A 19,252-nucleotide genomic window follows, 5' to 3' on the forward strand; every position below is an offset into this window, starting at 1 on the left:
AAAATAGCTGTATAAAAACACCTGCAGCTTTTGGGGGGATTTTTATGTGTAAGATACTTTTAAACTGTGACCTGCTTTGTGTGAAACACATTGATGTTAGTGGATGTAATGTGTGCAAGGGACTGCATGTAAATGCTCACAAAAAAAAACAAAACAAAACAAAACAAAAAAAATAAATAACATGTTCGCCCCGAGCTTCACATGTAAACAGAGTAATGTCATCGGCGGGTCGGTCCACGTTTTCATGTTGTGCAGCTTTGTGTTTTGCTGACACTGGCTTCACTTCTTTATTGTTTGGGAACCATACAGTCGATGTGTTGTATAAATAAAAACAGTAACAACAAAGGCAAGAAATCGGACTTTTGAAGTGGTCATCGCTTTAACACGAAATGACCACTTCCTCGAAAAAGTCCCCTATATTTTGTCCGAGTACAAAACCAAAACAGTTTCTTTTATGAACATTAAGTAATGTTAAATAAATCTCTCTTTTTTTTTAAACTTTTAAAATAAAACCCTTGTGTTATGATACCAAAAAGAAACAAACAAAACGCCAGTAACAAACAAGACAGAGGAAAAAGAAAGAAAGAAATTAAAAGTCAATAAATAACACGGGGATTACACTGAGATCAAAAACATCAAAACAGCAGAGCCACAACAATATGAATCAGACACCGCAGGCTTCGGCTATAATCTGTTTTGGCTTTTGACTAATGAGATGAGGCGGAGGCGGGGTGGGGAGCGTGTGTGTGTGTGTGTGTGATGTTTTGATGCCAACAATACATGTTTGTACTGTTCATTTGAGGAGGGGCCTAATGTGGCAGTCAGTGGTGCATGACCAGGTCTAATCCTTTCCTCCAACCATCACTTTGTCCCTAATCTTATCTCATCAGTTCGTACTATTCTAATCTACTTTTTGAAAGCTTATCAAACTAATCGTTACAAACAGTGACAGTGCAGGAGGGAAGGCCGCAATGTTACGTGTTTGTGACTCAGCTGTTTTGTATTGCAACATCAGCCACAATTAGATCAGCAGGTTGAAGTTTCTCCCATATCAGTTTTCTTTTGACCGGTTAGGGCTGTTTGTTTGCATGAGTGATAAGATTTTGAACAACAAAAGACAAAAATACCCAGATAAGAGCTCGGAGAACCAGAAAGAATTAAACTATTTGAGGGAGCTGTGCGAGTCAACGAGATGGCCCATTTCAAGCCCCGTAAATCAGGTTTGGCTCGCCCTTTTAATTTACTTGCAAATTAATGCACCGCGCCATGTAGTGTAAGGAAATAAATATTCATGTAGCTAACTAAGAAAAGGGCAAGGATGTATCACAGACTCCACCGGGCTGGCCACTCAAATAAACGTCGTATTGGTATTTTAAAGATACATTAAATTTCTCAAGCTTCATGGATTATGCAGAAGGAAGGAGTCATTCTCCCTGCCCCTGCTTTCTCCTCACGACACCCCCACTGCGTTTCTGTTTATACTGACTGTCAGGTCATGATATTATACAATCAAATACCTTATATACTTCTGACATAGACAGTCCAGAGTCCCAATGAAATTGTTTAGAGATCAAAGCGTATCTCTGTTTTAGACTAAGGAGTTCAAAACCCACAGCCAAACCAAATCGAGAACCATTAGAAGTTCTTGAAAAATGCTATTCTCAATAGCAGAAAAGTTTAATTTAAAAAAAAAAATCATGCAGGCCTGTTGTTTTTCTTTCACTTGCTATGCACCACTTTGTTGTCTAGCTAGTAAAATTACAATAAAACATGTTTGTGATTGGATTATGACAAAATGCAAAAAATGTCAAAGGGTATGAATACTTCTTTCTGTAAGACAGCTTGAAATTTGCTACTTATATTTCACAGAACAAATTACTAACACACCCCTAAATTTGTAAATATAGAGGTAAGAATGAAAAAGAGTTGAGATCAGGGAAAAGGTGGACTAATTAACCTGCACAGTGCCTCGCCAAGGACACTCAGATGCTGAGCCAGCACCTTGGATGTACAGTAAATGATGATGATCTACACTGAAGAAAATGTCACAATCGCAGGATACAACACTGTTCAAAATTATGTCTATTACGGCTTGGTTTTGTTCACACCTTTAGTGAAAACAGACATGAAAACGAATGCCTATTTGAATGCGGTTCCCTCTGCTTCCTGTGTTTGACCTGCATTCATAACTGTTAGGACACAGTGTACTACTTGCTTTCGTCAGTGAAACAGCACCATCCTTCTGCTGAGCAGGATGAGCTGCATCTCTCTTTCTCTCTCCCTCCCCACAGGAAGTTGGGCTGGCTGACAGACTTCTGCCTCTCTCAGGCTACATGACTAGCAGAGCACACCAAGCTGGCTCCTGCATTTCATTCTGACGCACGCCTTCAGCTGGTGACGCAGTGAATAGGGGAGAGTTATTTTTTGCGTCATTTTTGGCTTGACCATATATGGGTGTTTTTTTTCTTTCTTTCTTTCTTTTTTTTTTTAAGTTGCATGCAGTAATTTTGGTTTGATGTTGAATATGTGAATTGTGCTTGAGCCTTTCTTACCCTGAATTTTTGTGCAGATAGACACGGCCTGTCTCTGAGCAGCTCCAGGCAAACACAAATATGCAGAAGGTTAACAGGTTATGTTAAACAGCAACACACATTTCATGAGTTCCTACAATAGTTGGAGTGGAAGGGAAAATAACGTAGAGTTTCGTGAATTTCTGAACAAGTGCCAGCATCTCAGTGCCAGTAAGTTATATAAATTTATAATAATTTAAAAAATTGAATACATATGAATGGGATTCTTGTTTTGTAAATAAAATTGTATTGATATTTACTATTTATACTGTAAATACTAATTTAGGTTATTTAAAAGCAAAATAATGTAAAAAACATTATTTGTAATGCAAGAAAAAACATAATTATAATTATTAGATATTTGTTATCTTTAAACAAAATATTAAATACTGTTACTATGTTATTATTTCCAAATAATAAGTTACAATATTTTCTGCCAAATAGTTTTTCATCCTTAATGTTGATATTAACATATCATTTTAAATAACATATAAAAGATTGCTAATTATGAAAGTAAATTCAAAACTAAAACTGAAATAAAAAGTTACTAACTAGCTTTTTACAAAATAAATTGTCTTTACTTTGTAAAATGCAACATAATGACACAAATACTTAAATATCAAAGAAAAAGGCACATGTTGGCTAATCAATCCAGATTCATAATGTTGGTGTTTTGTTTCTACAAGATTGTTTACAAAATAACTTAATATTTAATTGATCTTTGTCTAATTCATAGTCTTGATCTTTTATTTTGCGAATATACTATCATTACAAAAATGATAATATGAAAAAAAAGTGTATCAGTCGGTGTTTTATAATCCACCCAAAGATTTATACAACAAGGTCTTATTCGGTTGTCTTTTTGGATCCATATCCTGCTAAAAGAAAAAAAAAGGGATCATGGGAGTAGATTCTATAAATAAAGCTACGCTGCTGTGTGACTACGCGTAAATGAGTCGGAAGAGGGCAGAGTGATAGTAGGAGGGCTTTCTCCTCCTCCTCTCTCTCCAGCATTCATCCCGTTTCCACCAATGAGCACAATGAGCTCAGGGCGCACCGCCCACTGCCGGTGTGTGTGTGTGTGTGGGTGTGTGTGTGTGCGTGTGCGTGTATGTGTGTGAGTGAGTGAGTGAGTGAGTTTTTTCTCCTTCGCCTTTCCCTTCCTTTTTTTAAGCCAACGCTGGATGTGTAGATCGTCACATGTTGTTTCCTCTCTTCAGTCTGAACATCAGCCGGCATGTGTTATTTATTGCTTGGCTGCCGGAGAAGACGAGCGCAACGTACGGCTCTGGAAATAGAGGATTAAAAATAAAGCGCGGAGTTTTTTCTTTTCTTCTTCTTCTTCTTCAAGCAACTCCTGGAAATTCAAGAGCTGCGGTCTGGTCTGGACTAGAGGAACACGAGAATGGCGAGTCCGCCTGCAACGGGCGGTCAGGCGCTGATGACCAGCACTAGTAATACAAACGCCAATAACAGCGCAAAAAAATGTGGATACCTGAAGAAGCAGAAACACGGACACAAGCGCTTTTTCGTTTTAAAGGAGCCGTGTGAAGGATTCCCTGCCCGGCTGGAGTACTACGAGAACGAGAAGAAATGGAGAAACAAGTCCGCCGCTAAGAGAGTTGTTCCCCTGGACTGCTGCCTCAACGTCAGCAAGAGAGCGGACGCGAAACACAAGTATCTTATTGCTCTTTACACCAAGGACGAGTATTTTGCCGTAGCGGCGGAAAACGAACAGGAACAGGAGAACTGGTACCGGGCGCTGACGGACCTAATGGCCGAGGGGAAAGTGTGTGACGGCTCGGCGTCCAACTCTGCGTCCTCACTGGTTGGCTTCGACGAGTCGAGTTACGGTGTAATAACGCCGGTGGCCGCCGCCTACAAGGAGGTATGGCAGGTTAACCTCAAATCCAGGGGACTGGGACAGAGTAGGAATCTGACCGGTGTGTACAGGCTCTGTCTCTCCAGCCGAATGATCAGCTTCGTTAAGCTCAACTCGGAGGTCGCCTCTGTCGTACTACAGCTGATGAACATCCGAAGGTGCGGCCATTCCGACAGCTTTTTCTTCATCGAGGTGGGTCGATCTGCAGCCATCGGTCCAGGGGAGCTGTGGATGCAAGCTGATGACTCAGTAGTGGCTCAGAATATCCACGAAACTATCCTAGAGGCCATGAAAGCCATGAAGGAGCTGTCGGAGTTCCGCCCTCGCAGCAAAAGTCAGTCATCTAGCACCAACCCCATCTCTGTGCCAACAAGGAGGCATCTGAATAATCTCCCACCGAGCCAGACCGGCCTCCCCCGGAGGTCCCGTACTGACAGCACCTGTGCCACATCTCCTGTGAGTAGTAAATGCCTGTCTTGTCGTATACGCACGGCCAGCGAGGGCGATGGCACCATGACACGCCCAATGTCTGTCACCGGGAGCCCCCTCAGCCCAGGGGTCCACAGGACCCTCCTGAGCCGGTCTCACACCATAACAGCACGCCCCTCCTTGACTTTTGAATCTTCTACTCTCCAGCATAGTAAGTCCATGTCTATGCCCCTGTCTCATTCTCCGCCTGTGGCCACCCCATGTCCAGGACATATGTCCAACTGTGTGGACAGCAGTGTCCCCCGCCCCTCCAGCTGCAGTGCATCATTCTCAGGCTCTCCCAGTGATGCAGGCTTTATATCATGTGAGGAATATGGCTCCAGCCCTGCTGATGCACGGGACCTCAGGTTACCCCTAAGCCTTCGCAGCAACACTCCTGAATCTCTGAAAGCAGACACCCCTCCCTCCAGGGATGGGAGTGAACTTGATGGCTACATGGTGATGGAGAGGCAAAATCAGAATGGTTACCGGCGGCTGTCAGAGCTGGATAAAGTGTATCGAAAGCGAACATACTCCCTCACTACCCCCCGTCAGCAGAGGCGCCCCCCTCAGGTGTCCTCAGCTTCTCTGGATGAGTACACTCTCATGAGAGCCACATACACCAGCGGAAGCCGGTCTTCTTTGAGGTGTCACACGGCCTCACCTAAAGGAAGTGGGCTAGAAGATTACAAGGATGTTCAAATCAGCTCTAACAGCCTCCAAGGTGACAGCGGCTACATGCCAATGATGCCTGGAGTTGCACCCAAGACTCCAGGGTCCAAGGACGACCACTATATGCCCATGAGCCCTATGTGTGTTTCTGCTCCAAAGCAGATCATCAATCCACGTTCACACTCCTGCACCGCAGGGCTGGCCCCACGCACAGACTCCCCTGGGAGTATTTCTCTGGAGGACAATGGCTACATGCCTATGTGGTGTGGACACAAGATGTCAGTGGAAAGCAGTGATGGAAAACCAAGCAATGGAGAGTACCTGTACATGTCTCCCGTTGATGCTCTGGTTTCTCTCACACCCCCAGAGTACCTTCTCAGCCTCTCAGGAGACCCACACCCCCACCACAGACAGCCTTATTGTTACAGCTCCCTACCAAGATCAGTCAAAGGACAGTTGCAGCGAACTGGGTCTGCTGACACCGACCAGTATGTTGTAATGAGTTTACAGAGACAACGGATAGAAGAAGAGTCAAACGGTGGTCCCATTTCACCTGGAGAATCTGGAACCGGTAGCTCCCCAGGCACGCCAACCACTCCATCTTCTCTCCCTTCTCCTCTAAAACTGACTCGGTCAGATGGAGGCCTGTTGCACCGCAGCAGGGTGTGCCGGCCCACCCGCCTGGCTCTGGAATCCCTTCGAACACTACCATGTATGAGTGAGCATCCCCTTCCCTCAGAACCTCGCAGCCCTGGAGAGTACATCAACATTGATTTTGGTAGTGCTGCCGACGTCCCACTGTTGGAGAGCTCAGAGGCTGGAAGCGTAATGTGTACAGAGGAGGGATCACTGTCTCTGTCAGACTATGCTAACATTGACATCAACTCATCAGTTCATCTCGAATCACACCAAGGAGAAGGTTCCCACCCAGTGGGGCGTCTTAAAAATACATCTGAAGTCTTGATGTGCTCCAGCATGGTGAGCAACCAGCAGGACACACAGAGAGTTGAAGGGAAGGAGGACGAAAAGAGAATGGAGGGAGAGACAAAGACAATGGGACAGAAAGGGAGTCCTGTATGTGAGCCTGCTATTACCAAAAGTGACTACACTGAGATGACCTTTGGCCCCCCTGCTCCTTTATCTGTTCTCTGCACCACTGATGCCACCCCCCTCCCCACCAGCCCCACTGCATGTGTGAAGAGACTCAGCCTTGAAAGCAGCTTAGTGGATGTGGTGCCCCCTGTGCCAGTGGATTCTTTCCTACTTGGGGCACCATCGTTATCTCTCACTGTCGTAGATCCAGACCGGGGGGCCAAGGTTATCCGGGCTGACCCTCAGGGGCGTCGCCGCCATAGCTCCGAGACCTTCTCCTCCACCACCACTGTGACGCCTGTGTGCCCGTCTTTCGCCCATGACACCAAGCGGCACAGCTCCGCATCTGTGGAGAACGTGTCCCGCTCTGTCCACAGCTCCGAGGAGCCCGGCGAGGACCACAGCAGCCCCATGTGCAGGGAAACATCAGCGGGGTATCAAAACGGACTGAACTACATTGCCTTAAACTTGATGGAAGGGAACCTCGGAGGGGGCAGGTTAGGCTCATGCGACAAATTCCTGAGGTTCAAGACGACTTGCGGCTGCAAAGGGGGTCTAAATGGGTTCAGCGCCAGCCCCTACACCAGCCTGGGATTCAAGGAGACTACTACTGCTGCTGTGAAAGGTGAGTGTTTGTCCTTATTGCACACGCCCTTTCATTCAGTAGGTTTTTCATTCATAAAGGGAGTGGTGTAAGGGTAGAGTAGGATCAAGATCCGCCTCAGTGAGCCAGAGATTGGCCACGTGTAACATCACTTCCTACATCTTTTGCACTTCTTCATGTTGACACTATCTGCAGTAAAACATATATCTTCATCCGCATCAAGCTTGTTTGGCCATTTCTTCTTTACCTTGCAGATCTTTCATAACCTCATAATTGTGACTCTGTAGTGTGTTGAAAATAACCAGCACCCGGTCATCAGCTGTGTCTCTTTTTACTCCTCCACTGCTAATATAGTGATATGTAAACACAGGCTGCAGAAGTCTCACAGAAGTAAACCAGTTATTAACATGGCTGCTGGGTGTGGGCTGCCATGTTTAGATAGGATTAGTCACCTACTCGTTCCACCCATCCCTGAAACATCTCAAGGCTGTGTGATCCTGAGGAAGTCTTTTATCTTGTTTGAAACTGCAGAGCTATCGTGCTGGAAACAGTTTTATTTCTCTTCCCAAATAAGAGAGTCTGAATTACTATTAAGAAGTAAACAAAGGATACAAATGGAGAAAATAGTGTCTATTTTGGGTGCAGCACATTGTCTTTTTGCTCCTTCATTGGTTTACTGAATTAGCCGAGAAGAGTCATACTATATTGTATTCTCCCTCTGCAGCCATCTTAATTTGAAAGTGCTTCTTATGGTTGTATTCTGTTTGGCTTGACGCTTCCATCATGTGTTTTGTGTGAATGGTTCGCTCTGAGCTCCCTCAGTGACGCAGTTTTCGACCACGTCAGTATGTCAGGAAAAAAAAAATCTAATCTTATACAGTGACGCACCACATTACGATCCTACTGTAGAAGGATCTAGAATATGTTTTATTTAAAGTGTCTTGCGCTGCGTTTTGTAACCATGAAACGGCTAACATTTGGGAGAGGAGCAGCAACGGTATTCCTCCCCCCTCCATCAAAATATTACCTTTCCCCTCATTTTGTTCGGTGTTGCATCAGTGGCTTTTCGTACATGTGTAAATGGCAGGGGTTTATTTACAGAGATTGATGACCTGGCAGGGGCATGTTAGAAGTTGTTGTTTGCCTGAAAAGAAAATACAGAGAGACGGGATCGTCATGAGTCACAAAAATCTGTGTTCCTGATGGTGAAATAGTAGAGTTTAATTAGTGTTTGTTCTTTCACAACCGGGCTTGTCTCCCCTCTCTGGTCCCAGCCAAGGCTCTCGCTCTGTGAGCCGCAGCCGGCGTGGAGCTCAGTGCAAGTCATCGGGTTCCCCAGAAAAACAAGTGAGTCAGTTGTTTATCAATTGTCAGGTACTGGGTTTCAGAGCTGGAATGTGGGCAGTGTGCAAAGGTTGCTGGGAGAGGTGAATGCTCACTTGTTTTTCTAACCTGGTGGGATGGACTTAGAGGAGCAGGAGGAGGAGGGGGTGATGGGAGGGTTCTTTTCTTTTCCCCCTCTGTGAGCAACTTCACAAACATGCCAATGAAATGTTCTTTTACAAGAACAAGCTCTGATAAACATGTTTTGTATGGGGATAGTTGACTTGAAAGAGACACACGTGCACTGTAAACGTGTACTTTCCGACCTGTTGAAAATTTTCCTGGATTGTTCAATAATATTGAAACTCCTCCCTGTTTGGAGATGGTTTCGGGTAAATTCATCCTTTTGACCTTTTGTACCCCCATTTTGTCCCATTTTTAAGACAGCCTAGGTTGTATTAGTTCTTCTCTCTATTGATTATTATTTACAGGATTTATAAAGAGATAAATAGTCATAAAGATTCTAAAATTTAATGTGTAATTCAGTTGAATGTTATTAGTTGACAACTTTGTATTACAGTCTTTTTCCATTTGTTTTGATGCTCATTTAGAGCCGTTTCCTCACACAATAAATGTCCAATTGAATGATCATTTATTGGAATCAACTAACTTTATTATGTTATAGACATTGACATAATGAATTATGAATTGACGTGTGATAAAACATCTCACAGTAGACATCACAATTTCACATGCCAAAAAGTCAGGTAGAAAAATTACTAAAAAGGTGAAATGACCTGGAAATGTGAAACTTGTTTGTTTATTGGGGCATTAATGATGGCAGAACTGCCTTGCCCCCACCTGTTGCTACCCAACACATTTAGCTGAAATAAGGTGAACTACAGCTTGAACTTTTTTACAAGAATGACAAAGTCTGCTGTTTGCATATGTTTCTAGTACCATACCTTCATTCACACAATGCTATTTTAAACACTAAAATAAAATATAACCTGCTGAATGGCTACCAGAGCAGGTAGCCTGACTAACTAGTTAATATCAATTCATTATTCTTACTGAGGAAAGAGGGGAGCAGCAACTTTAGCAGTTGCTTATATCTGTTACTAATAAATGTGACAGTATTATAATTAATAACTGTAGTAGGAGTAATGGTAACATTTTAAAAAAAAAAACTTTAGTGTTTTGACTACGCTTTATTGATTAATGGGACATAAAAGGCCTAGCTATAAAGCAAACAGAGAAAATAAGCAGGGGGAAATGTTAATCAGTCTTTGCCCATTTAAAGATGAGTGACCTCTGGCATGAAAATACCAAATATTTATAAAAAAAAAAAAAAAAAAAAAGCCACGCCTGTTTACTACAAGTTGACAGGCTTTGCCACATTCCACGTGTTTCCTGGGTACACTGTTGTTTGCATTCCTGCCATTCTTCATGTACATTTGGCCATCACCTGCTGTAATCTGTCATCCCAGATCACAGAAGGAAGACGCTGCTAATTTGTTAGCACTTCCTGTCTGTCAGTGTGCGGAGGAAGTTCTGCAGGTTTCAGTTGGAAACGTTATTGGCCTGCGGACAGTAGCCGCATTTCTCTTTATTTGTGTTGCAAATTTCAGACTGACTCTTTTCGACTTTTCACAAAGACGAAGCAAATTAGTCAAATTGCCATGTTATTCTTGTCCTTTGTACCAATGGAAAGTTTGTGCTCTAATTCTTGCAATGAGCTAAAAACAGAGTGATCTTTTTGGTCGAAAGTGGTAGTTAAAAATTATTAAATTTTTCTAATTTATCTGCCCTGATCAGAAAAAGACAAACCAAAAATCTATTTTTTCTTGATTAACTAAATACTTGATGATGATTCTCCATCTATGAATACATCAAACAATTGCATGTACTTGGATGCATTTTTTTAATTTAATACAAAAATCACTTAAAGATGAAGAGAACTAGTCTTTAAATTAATTTGTCAAAACAAACATCTCTATTAAAGAACCTGCAGCACATTCTCCCTCTTTTATAAGGGATAGCTGGAAAGAAAGGTCAGAATGTCATTTTGTCAAAGAAAGGAGATGCATATCAGTCAGGAAAAGCCTGATTGGTGAAGCCTTACCTTACACAATTACAGATTAAATTTACTGACCTTTTCTTTGCAGAATCTGAAAATTCCCTCCTACCGCAAGTTGAATAATTTTTGATGTGAACTCTTCGAGGTGTGTCCACCTTTGTTTATGCCTCACGGCTCTTTTTCAAAAGAGACTAAATCTACCTGAAGGACGCGCAAAAACATGTTTTGAAAATGTAGAGGAGGCTTTCGGCCAAATTTAGACTGCTTTGTCAGTTTTTCCTAATGCCCTGAAGTGAACTCTGATGGAAACACAGCTTTTGTCATTTACTCGTCTGGGTGTCAGGTGGTGTTGTGTTGAAAGGATTATGACAAATCCACTCACTTAAATTTCTATGTTTCGGTCAGAACAGGTAAAGGAGCCCTGTTTGGTGTTTTAACACCTTCTCTTTATTCCTTTTGTTTCCCCCTTTTCTTAAGACTACCTGCTAATGTTCTTCATCATCCTTCTGTTGTTTCTCACCCCCAATTTTCCATTATTTTATTTTTTTTTTTGTTTTCTATTTGGTTCTTTGAATCAAAGCAGTCCTGCACGGGTGCAGACGGAGGGGGAAAACTGACTCACGCTCTCCATTTGTGGGCCCAGACTGCTCGCCCACCCCCTACCCCTGAAAATACACACACCCACCAGTCACACATTCTGACTTTGTGTGCCACTACCATGTGCGTAGATATACAGCTATCAGCAGATGGTGGGTAGTGGGGGTGTGGTGGGGTCAGGGGTTTCTGCACCTGCCCCGCCAAGCAGTACTCACTGGTTATCTGGCCCCTCCGAGGAGAGTGACAATACGGCAGTGACTGGCCACCATCTGCCACCACAACAACAGAGGGAGAGGGTGTGTGTGTGCGCGTGTGTGTGTGTGTGTGAGAGAGAGATGGGAGGTGGGGGTGTGGCCAAGCAGTTTCAAGAAGCCAACCCGAAACCCTTCCCCCCTTTCTCTCCTCATGTGCGTCCTCCTCCTCCCCCATTTCTCCTCGTCGTCGCTCTTCAAGACCATGGTTTCTGTTTTTCAGGAGCCATGTGAATCCACTCCCCCCGAGCCTTTTTATATTCACACATCCAGTGCACATGGTTGCTTGTTGTTGTTTATTGAATCTCTGATTGGGTTTTACACACAACTCACTGGCAATTGTTTGTGCACGTTAGAAAATGGTCCCGCTTCTCATTTCAGCCTCATTTCCTCCATATTACTTGCATCTCCGTTTTAGGACTCAGTGTTGTGTGCATCCTCACCTGTCCCAAACACCCCCTGGCCTGCAGACTCACGTAGGCAGCGTCTCTGATACATAACTCTTTGAGCAAAGTAGGACGGGATGTTCCAGCGCAAGATCAAAACAAAGTTAACCTCACGTATCCTCAATTTAGCTTGGAGGTAAGACGGATTACATTCTCGTCAGGATTAGACATTGTTCAGTAGCTTGTTTTTCAAAAGGTGAAGCAGCGACAGTGGCTCTGTGTGTGTGATGCTAGTACGCAATTGGTGTGTTCGTCCTGTACCCAAACACATGGCAGGTGAGAGGGATCTAATGTGAGGACAGCTCACAAATCTGACGTTTATGAACACACGATGTTCTGCAGTCACGTATGATGACTTTCTGTTTCTGGACTGGAATTGTGCCAGTTTGTTTTAGTGGAGAATGGAGCTGTCACATCCATTATCTCAGACACCTGAATTAAAATTAGAGCACATGTTGCTCTGATAATTGATTGATGGATTAGGTAATTACTCCAAGCCAAACAACTAGGTGTTGCCTCATTTCAGCTCCGTGGGTTTATTCTTTGTATTGATTTATTTGGATAGCTGCAAACTAAACATCTGCCTTGTATGAGATTCTGATACCATAATTATTTTGATTATAAAATATTAGCATTTTTTTTTAAAGGTTGTAGAAAGCAGAAATGGCTGAAATTTTCACACTTATGTTGGAAGTACTTTTTTTAGTTGCAGATGCATCCTTTGCTACAAAAAATATTAGATTATTTGTTTATTTGCACGTTTTAATATTTTTCTAATATTGTACAAAAAAGGCTTACGTGGTTGAATTAAAAATCTGCAAAATGTGCCGGAATTTTTTTATCAGATTTTTATCAGACTTTTTCTGGCTTTTCAGTACAAGGGCTTTGAACCAGTCAAAATGATGAACAATTATTCATATTTATGCTCAAATGCACATTAAAGTAAATGTATATTGATTTATTGACTCCTAATGATGTCAATAATTTGTTTATATGCATTTGTTGAAGGGGGAAAAAAGATTCTAATTTTTCTGTATCGATTCTGTACTTTTGTGAGAGTTGGTGTGGGACAACAGCCTGTCTTGCTGTTGTTGTTGTTGTTGTTTTGTTGGTCAGGCAGAGAGAGTTGTGGGAGGTCAGCCGGTGTTTGTTTGGCCTGAGAGCTGCTGCAGATCAGGGAGGAGCTGACCAGGTTCAGGAATGTAAACAAAGCGGACCTTGTCCGTTCCTTCGTTTGCCGGCCCGTTTTTCAGACAGATGGTGACATAAACTGGCGGTTCATCTGCAAACAGAGAGTGAAGAGCCGGAGAGGAGTCTGCTAATACATAACTGTGTCTCTGAATGGAGCAGGGGGCTAATTTTAGCCTGAGTGAACTAAATAAATAATGAACAGAGCTTGTGTGTGTCTGTGTTGGTGTGGGTGGGCAGGTACGGGGCCGGGAGTGGGGGGTAGGAGGGTGTTTTTTTTTTTTTTTTTTTGTAGCAGGGAGAGGTGGGGGCGTGTGTGCATGTGCTTGTAAAAAGGAGGAGGGGTAGGGGCTACTGAGTTCATCCCCCCCTGCTGGATCCCCTCCTCCCAGTAACACACCCACTTTCCCAAACCTTCCAGCCTACCCCTTTCTTTGCTGCAATCTTCTTGGGTTTGAAAAGTGCCGTGTGTGGCCGTCTTTGCAAGTATTGTTCTTAGAAGGAATGAAAAAAAGAAATAAAATAAAATAGATAGAAGAGGGGTGATGCATCACTTTGTTTTTAGCAGCCACACCTGGTTGTTGATCTGAGCTGGTGAGGTGATTCAATTCTCCTTCCCGGCAGATCGCACTCATTCTCACCCAAGTGCTTGCCTCTACAGGCTGCTGACTAGCCCATCCCCTCACACACATTTGGATCGGTATGGTCTCCGAGTCCCATGACCTCACTGCATTCCCGTTCCTCTCTGTCAGGTTCGTTCTGTTACTGTGGTTTTTCCACCGCTTCCCACCCCGCCATGTCTGTTTTCCTCCCTCTCCGCCAGCACAGGTGGCCTCACGAGTAAAATCAATTATCCGGTTATTCAAACGAGCTTTTCCAGATCCATATTTTTGCATCCTGGACAACAACTCCCCCTCAAGCAACTTCCCTGTGCTTTTATTTTTTGTTTTTTTGTTTTCCTCTTTACAACTAACATTACTATCTACGTTCTCCTTCAAGCCAGAATATATAGAGCAGAGATAGAGAACAGAAGTGTGTGTGTTTGTATGTTTATGGTGGGAAGGGGGTGGAGGAAGGGTGGGAGGGGAGTATACAGGGATTCTGAATGAAAGGTTTGTTTTAGAGAATGACTATCACATCCAGCTTTGTGAAAACGGCTCTTGTTCTTCACGGCCAGGAAGAAGCAGAGGAGGCAGCGAACGAGAGAAGAAATGCAGCCGCTATCTCTGCGTGCGTGTGTGCATGTGCGTGTTTGTGTCAGCCAGCCAAGACTTCCGCTCCTATCTGGTAGCCTTGCATGCAAATGAAACCTCACAAACATGTACACAGGGGCATGAGGTCAGCACAGCTTTCCACTGAGAGACATGCTAGACGTCAGACACCGAGCTCTCAGGATATTTGGAAGCACATGCGTTTGTCTGAGTGCGAGGGACAGATGAAAGTTCTGCTGAGGTAAAGCGTCGGTATTTTCCCTTCTTTTAGTCGTCAGGAGAGTCTTGTCGTGTTTCAGCTGCATAGTGTTAAATGCCTCACTGTTTTATCCCCCCTGCTGCCGCGTCGGTGTTCACCTGCCGAGGTACATGCAACACAAAAGCAAAACTCCTCGAAGAGCAACTGTTGTTTAAAGTGGGACCATTAAGCCCTGTCTACACAAAAGAATATTTATTTTAAACTAGTTATTTATAAAAAATAAAAAAAAGGTGGAAAACATTAGCTACTTCAAAATACGGAGGTGGAAAGAAGAGATTAAATTTTGTTTACAAGCAAAATATTTTAATCTTGTTTCTTGGCACTGATTGGCTGTTCTCCCAGAGCGGAAATAAGGCGGATTGTTGATTTTAGATTCTGCAGTAAAAAACCCCCAAAAAAACACAGTTATGAGCATTTATAGAAAGATGTAGTATTTGCAGATTTTAGGTTTTCCTGTTTTGTTGTCATCCTTTACCCCCACAAATACAGGGCCGTTCACTGCATAATATTAGGTCCAGGTTTAACTTGATTTTTGTGCTTTTCTAATTACCACATGGTTATATTTCCACAAAAATATTGGAAATCCTATTTCTGTTTCTCAGATTGTGTTGTAAAAATCACTGAAGAAGCATCTACCATTTTTAAATTAGCTACCAGCATTTTGTAGAAAAAAAGAAGCAGTGACAGAAGGAGAGGCATGTGATTGGCTAACTGACGAGGCTAAAGTTAGCATCTGTTTTTGAAGCGTCCTATAGGAGGATTCGAACATCCTCGCCCTGGTTTTGCTCTCTTTTGAGGGAATACATACCTTCCTTCATGGAAAGTCTGAAGTGTTTGGCATATCGAAAGCATGAAAGAAGCAAACCGATGTGTTTTGTGAGTTTGAGGTGTTTGGATCCAGTTCCAGACAGGAATATCTTCTGTCTTCAGTATCATGACGATTGAACCACCACACTTATAATTGCTGAACGAAAGAGACAAACCAAGAGACACATCTACTAAATGATCAGTTTCAATTCCCTTCAACAGCCTGAAAGATAAATTCATATTCCAACTCTACTGTCTTACTACAGAAGGCACAGGCTAGTGTAGCAGGAAGTGACACAACTTTGAGTTCATCAGGTGTGCGAGTTCAGGGCTTTTCTCATAGGTCCGAACTGCTTTTAAATACTGTTAACAAAAAGAATGCCCCTCTGAACAAACAGAGGTTGTATTTCTTTAAAACAGTTTACCAGATCATCAGTTTTTTTTTTTTTTTTTTACATAAATGTAAAGTTTTACACAGTCAATAAACAACACCCAAATGGTTCCAGCGTTGTTGAGGTATCTACACAGCCTCACCCAAAACACAGACCTGACTTTTTCCCATTGTGGACCTTTTCTTTCATTCTCCATTAAAAATATACTGAATGGAAACATGTGTTTTTATCACAGTACGACATCTGGTTCTATAAAGTTTTGTTGTTTTTTTCCCCCTTCTTCTTTCAGAATGAAGACTGACGGGTCTTCCCTCCTCTCCTCATCTTCCTCCCCTTCCTGTGAAAGTGAAACTCCGCTGTATCCAGATGATAAGGTCACCACTGCAACAGCTGGACAGCTGACCTCCCTTAACCTCTTCGCTGCCCTCTGTGGGGGCGGGGGGGTTGGAGACGGCCATAACCATGGAAACACAGACATTTGACCCTTGACCTAAATCTCTCCTCACCTTTTTTCTCAGCACCCAAACATCCAGGTGCCATTGCTGCTGTAGTGCTAGACCAAGAACTCCGACAGAATATGAAACTCTTAACACTAGATAGGTAACTTTATCTCATTTCCTAGGCCTTCGATCTCTTCTGCAGTACATTATTAGAGCATTTACTGTTGCAGTTTATTCCATTTACAGACTTAGAATCGGATTTTATTTTGGCTTCAGGCAAGTAGTTGTCAGATTTTTCTCACCTGAAAACCTGTGAACCAAACCTGGAGAGCATGCGTACGCAATTACATGCAAAGGAAAAAAAAAAAAAAAAAACATTCATGAATACTGATAACATGTATTTATTTATTTATCTATGATGTATGTATGTATTAAATGAAAAAGGTGTGAGAATCTGCATACAGGGTTGAGCTGCAAAAAGAAGACGGCATTTATGAGCATATTTAAAAGTCAAAGGTAATGTCTACTTACACAAGAAAAAAAAAACCCTACCTCAGCACTGAGTCAAACAGTAGAAATATATATGAAATATTTATTTTCAGAGGTGAATGTTAAAATAAAATGCAAAAAAAAAAGTACAAAAAAAAAAAACATCAATCCAAAGCCTTACTCTAACCATCAGCCTCATTCTGATGGACCCTGTTAGTTTGGACCTTTAAATACACAGTATCAAAGATTTACCTGATCATTTTCACTGACTGAATGTTTATCAGAGCCAGCCTCTCTGAGATTAAGTTCCTTATCTTGCCACATCTATAACAAAAGTGATGTATTCAAAGTCCAGAGTACTATATTTATTATGATCCACCACATGGTGTTTTCACACAGAGAGAAGTAATGCCAGGAGGACCTTAGTAGCACCACAGGCGCACGCAGCAGAGCAGCAGATCTGCGTCTGCCTGTCTGAGCACAAGTCTCATTTCACCTGTGACGTCCTGCACAAGTCCTGCAGGAGACGGTGACCCGCCTGGACTGGGCATGGAGCGGTGTAAGATTCTAACGTGATGACAACTTTGGAGAAAAATACCAGTTTCATTATACCAAAGCTTTTATAAAGAAACCCTAATGGAAAATATAAAACACCCATTTAAATCAAGCATGTAGAGACAATTATAATAATGCTCTCAGACTTTTTTTTTTTTAATTTAAAGTTATTTTGACAGAGCTACGCAAAAAAAAAAATATAAGAACATAAAATGTTGGGATCATTTTCAAGGGCGTGTTGTGTAGACTGAGATATTAGCGAGCAGGTTAATTATAGTTCACTTTGCCAGTAAAATATTTTTACTTTAACAAGAGCAATGAACACTCCTGTTTCCACGACACGACTGTCCTTGTTTTTGCCAACCAGAAATATTTCCAAACAGCTGAATCGGTATTTCTCTCGTAAGTGAGGGAAAACCGTGGCACTCTTTCTTCAGCCAGCTAACCAGCAGTGGCAGTCGCTGAAAAACGAAAACACGGCAGAAGATGTTGACGGCTATAAAAGTTCAACTTTTTCTTTTTTGAAAGCCTTGATAGCGGAAACCGGACCATGCCCAGTCAGGACAAGCGTCAGGAGAATGAATGTTTGCGAGCGAGTTATACAGCCTAGGATAGTATTTTTTTCCCCTCACCTGATGCCTCATTGCAGCGCTCCATCACCAAAGCAATGTGGCACACGAACCTCGCAGGACCACGGGGCCCCACGCCCTTCGATTAGGCTTCTCTGCGCGGTCCTGCATTTACAAACTTTCCAGATTGTAACACAAGACACGCTGAATGTAGTACGTGCTGTGTTCTGAGCCTGGGAACGCAGGCTTCAACGAGGCAACATCCAGATGTACTCACCGGAAACCACCACACACTTACACTCGCCGAACAAAAACCAAGGGAAGCATTTTATTTATCTCAACTCACAGGTACTTTACCTTCGCCTATATACTGTAGATAGAGAGGTGTTACAGAGAATTACATCTGAGCAAATGCTGAGAAAATTTCAGAGGTGTTAAGTTAAAGAATATGTTTGTACTGTACATAATATGTGTTTGAGTGAATTTTTTTTTTTTTTTCTGACACAACAAAAGCACTAATTAAGTTATACGATGACCAACAAGGTTTGGCTTTTGATTTCTTTCTTTCTTTTTTTTTTTTTTTTTACTGCCATGGGATAGTCTTGCAAAATGGATGCCACTATGAGGACATTTTCTAATGCTGTAGTTCTGGAATATAAAATAAAATAAAAAATAGAAAGAAAAAAAATGATTAATACTTGACACAATTACTTCTTGATACTTAGGTACGACATGGCATCTATGCAATATTTACACCTTTCGAAAAAATTAGTTTACAGAAATGAACCAAATGTAGAAATAATGTTGATAATGTTTTTAAAAAAATTAAATCAAAAATGTTTGCCATTTGTACAATTTTTGTCCTCCAGTTTTGAAATGGAAAACCTTTTGGCTTTTTTTTTTCTCATTTTCTTTTTGCTAATGAAATATTTTTGGCGTTTTCAGCAGTGTTTTGCATTTTGGAAAATGTTTTTATTCAGCATCATAAAAAAGGTTACGACCCGGGCTTTGGCTTGCCTTGCTGTGTCTTCATTGTAAATATTTCATATCATGCACATTGTGATGCTACTAAGAAATGATAATTTAAACTTAGTTTATTGCTTTAGATTGTATTGATTCTTTATAGATACATGCAATAAATGATATTTAAGAAAATTGAAGACTGGTTTGTGTTTCTTGCTCATCTTCTAAAAGATTGTTTTTATAACTCGTCCTGATTCATGAAAAAAAAGAATAAAAATTGAGCACATATTGTTTTCTACATCTATATGCATAATTTTAAAAAGATTATCTCGCAATAGTTGCAGCATTAGCATTGTCATTGTTTTTGTGCTTGGTTGTCCCGACCGACAGGCAA

General features: G+C 42.1%; 1 protein-coding gene across 1 annotated transcript; it reads left to right on the forward strand.

Moving 5' to 3' along the window:
• Positions 1 to 3,715: 3,715 nt before the first annotated feature.
• irs2b (insulin receptor substrate 2b) lies at positions 3,716 to 19,050 on the forward strand. Its single transcript, XM_015003086.2, has 2 exons — positions 3,716 to 7,309; positions 16,132 to 19,050. The coding sequence occupies exons 1-2, from the start codon at positions 3,976 to 3,978 to the stop codon at positions 16,134 to 16,136; spliced, it is 3,339 nt and encodes a 1,112-aa protein (XP_014858572.2). The 5' UTR covers positions 3,716 to 3,975; the 3' UTR covers positions 16,137 to 19,050.
• Positions 19,051 to 19,252: the final 202 nt, after the last annotated feature.

This window comes from Poecilia mexicana, unplaced genomic scaffold (genome assembly GCF_051168715.1).
Source record: "Poecilia mexicana isolate PSO_F unplaced genomic scaffold, ASM5116871v1 scaffold_2, whole genome shotgun sequence".
Taxonomy (NCBI): domain Eukaryota; kingdom Metazoa; phylum Chordata; class Actinopteri; order Cyprinodontiformes; family Poeciliidae; genus Poecilia; species Poecilia mexicana.

What these genes read in the sequence shown, in the direction of transcription:
- irs2b (XM_015003086.2), top strand. Translation starts at nt 3,976, where the DNA reads ATGGCGAGTCCGCCTGCAACGGGCGGTCAGGCGCTGATGACCAGCACT.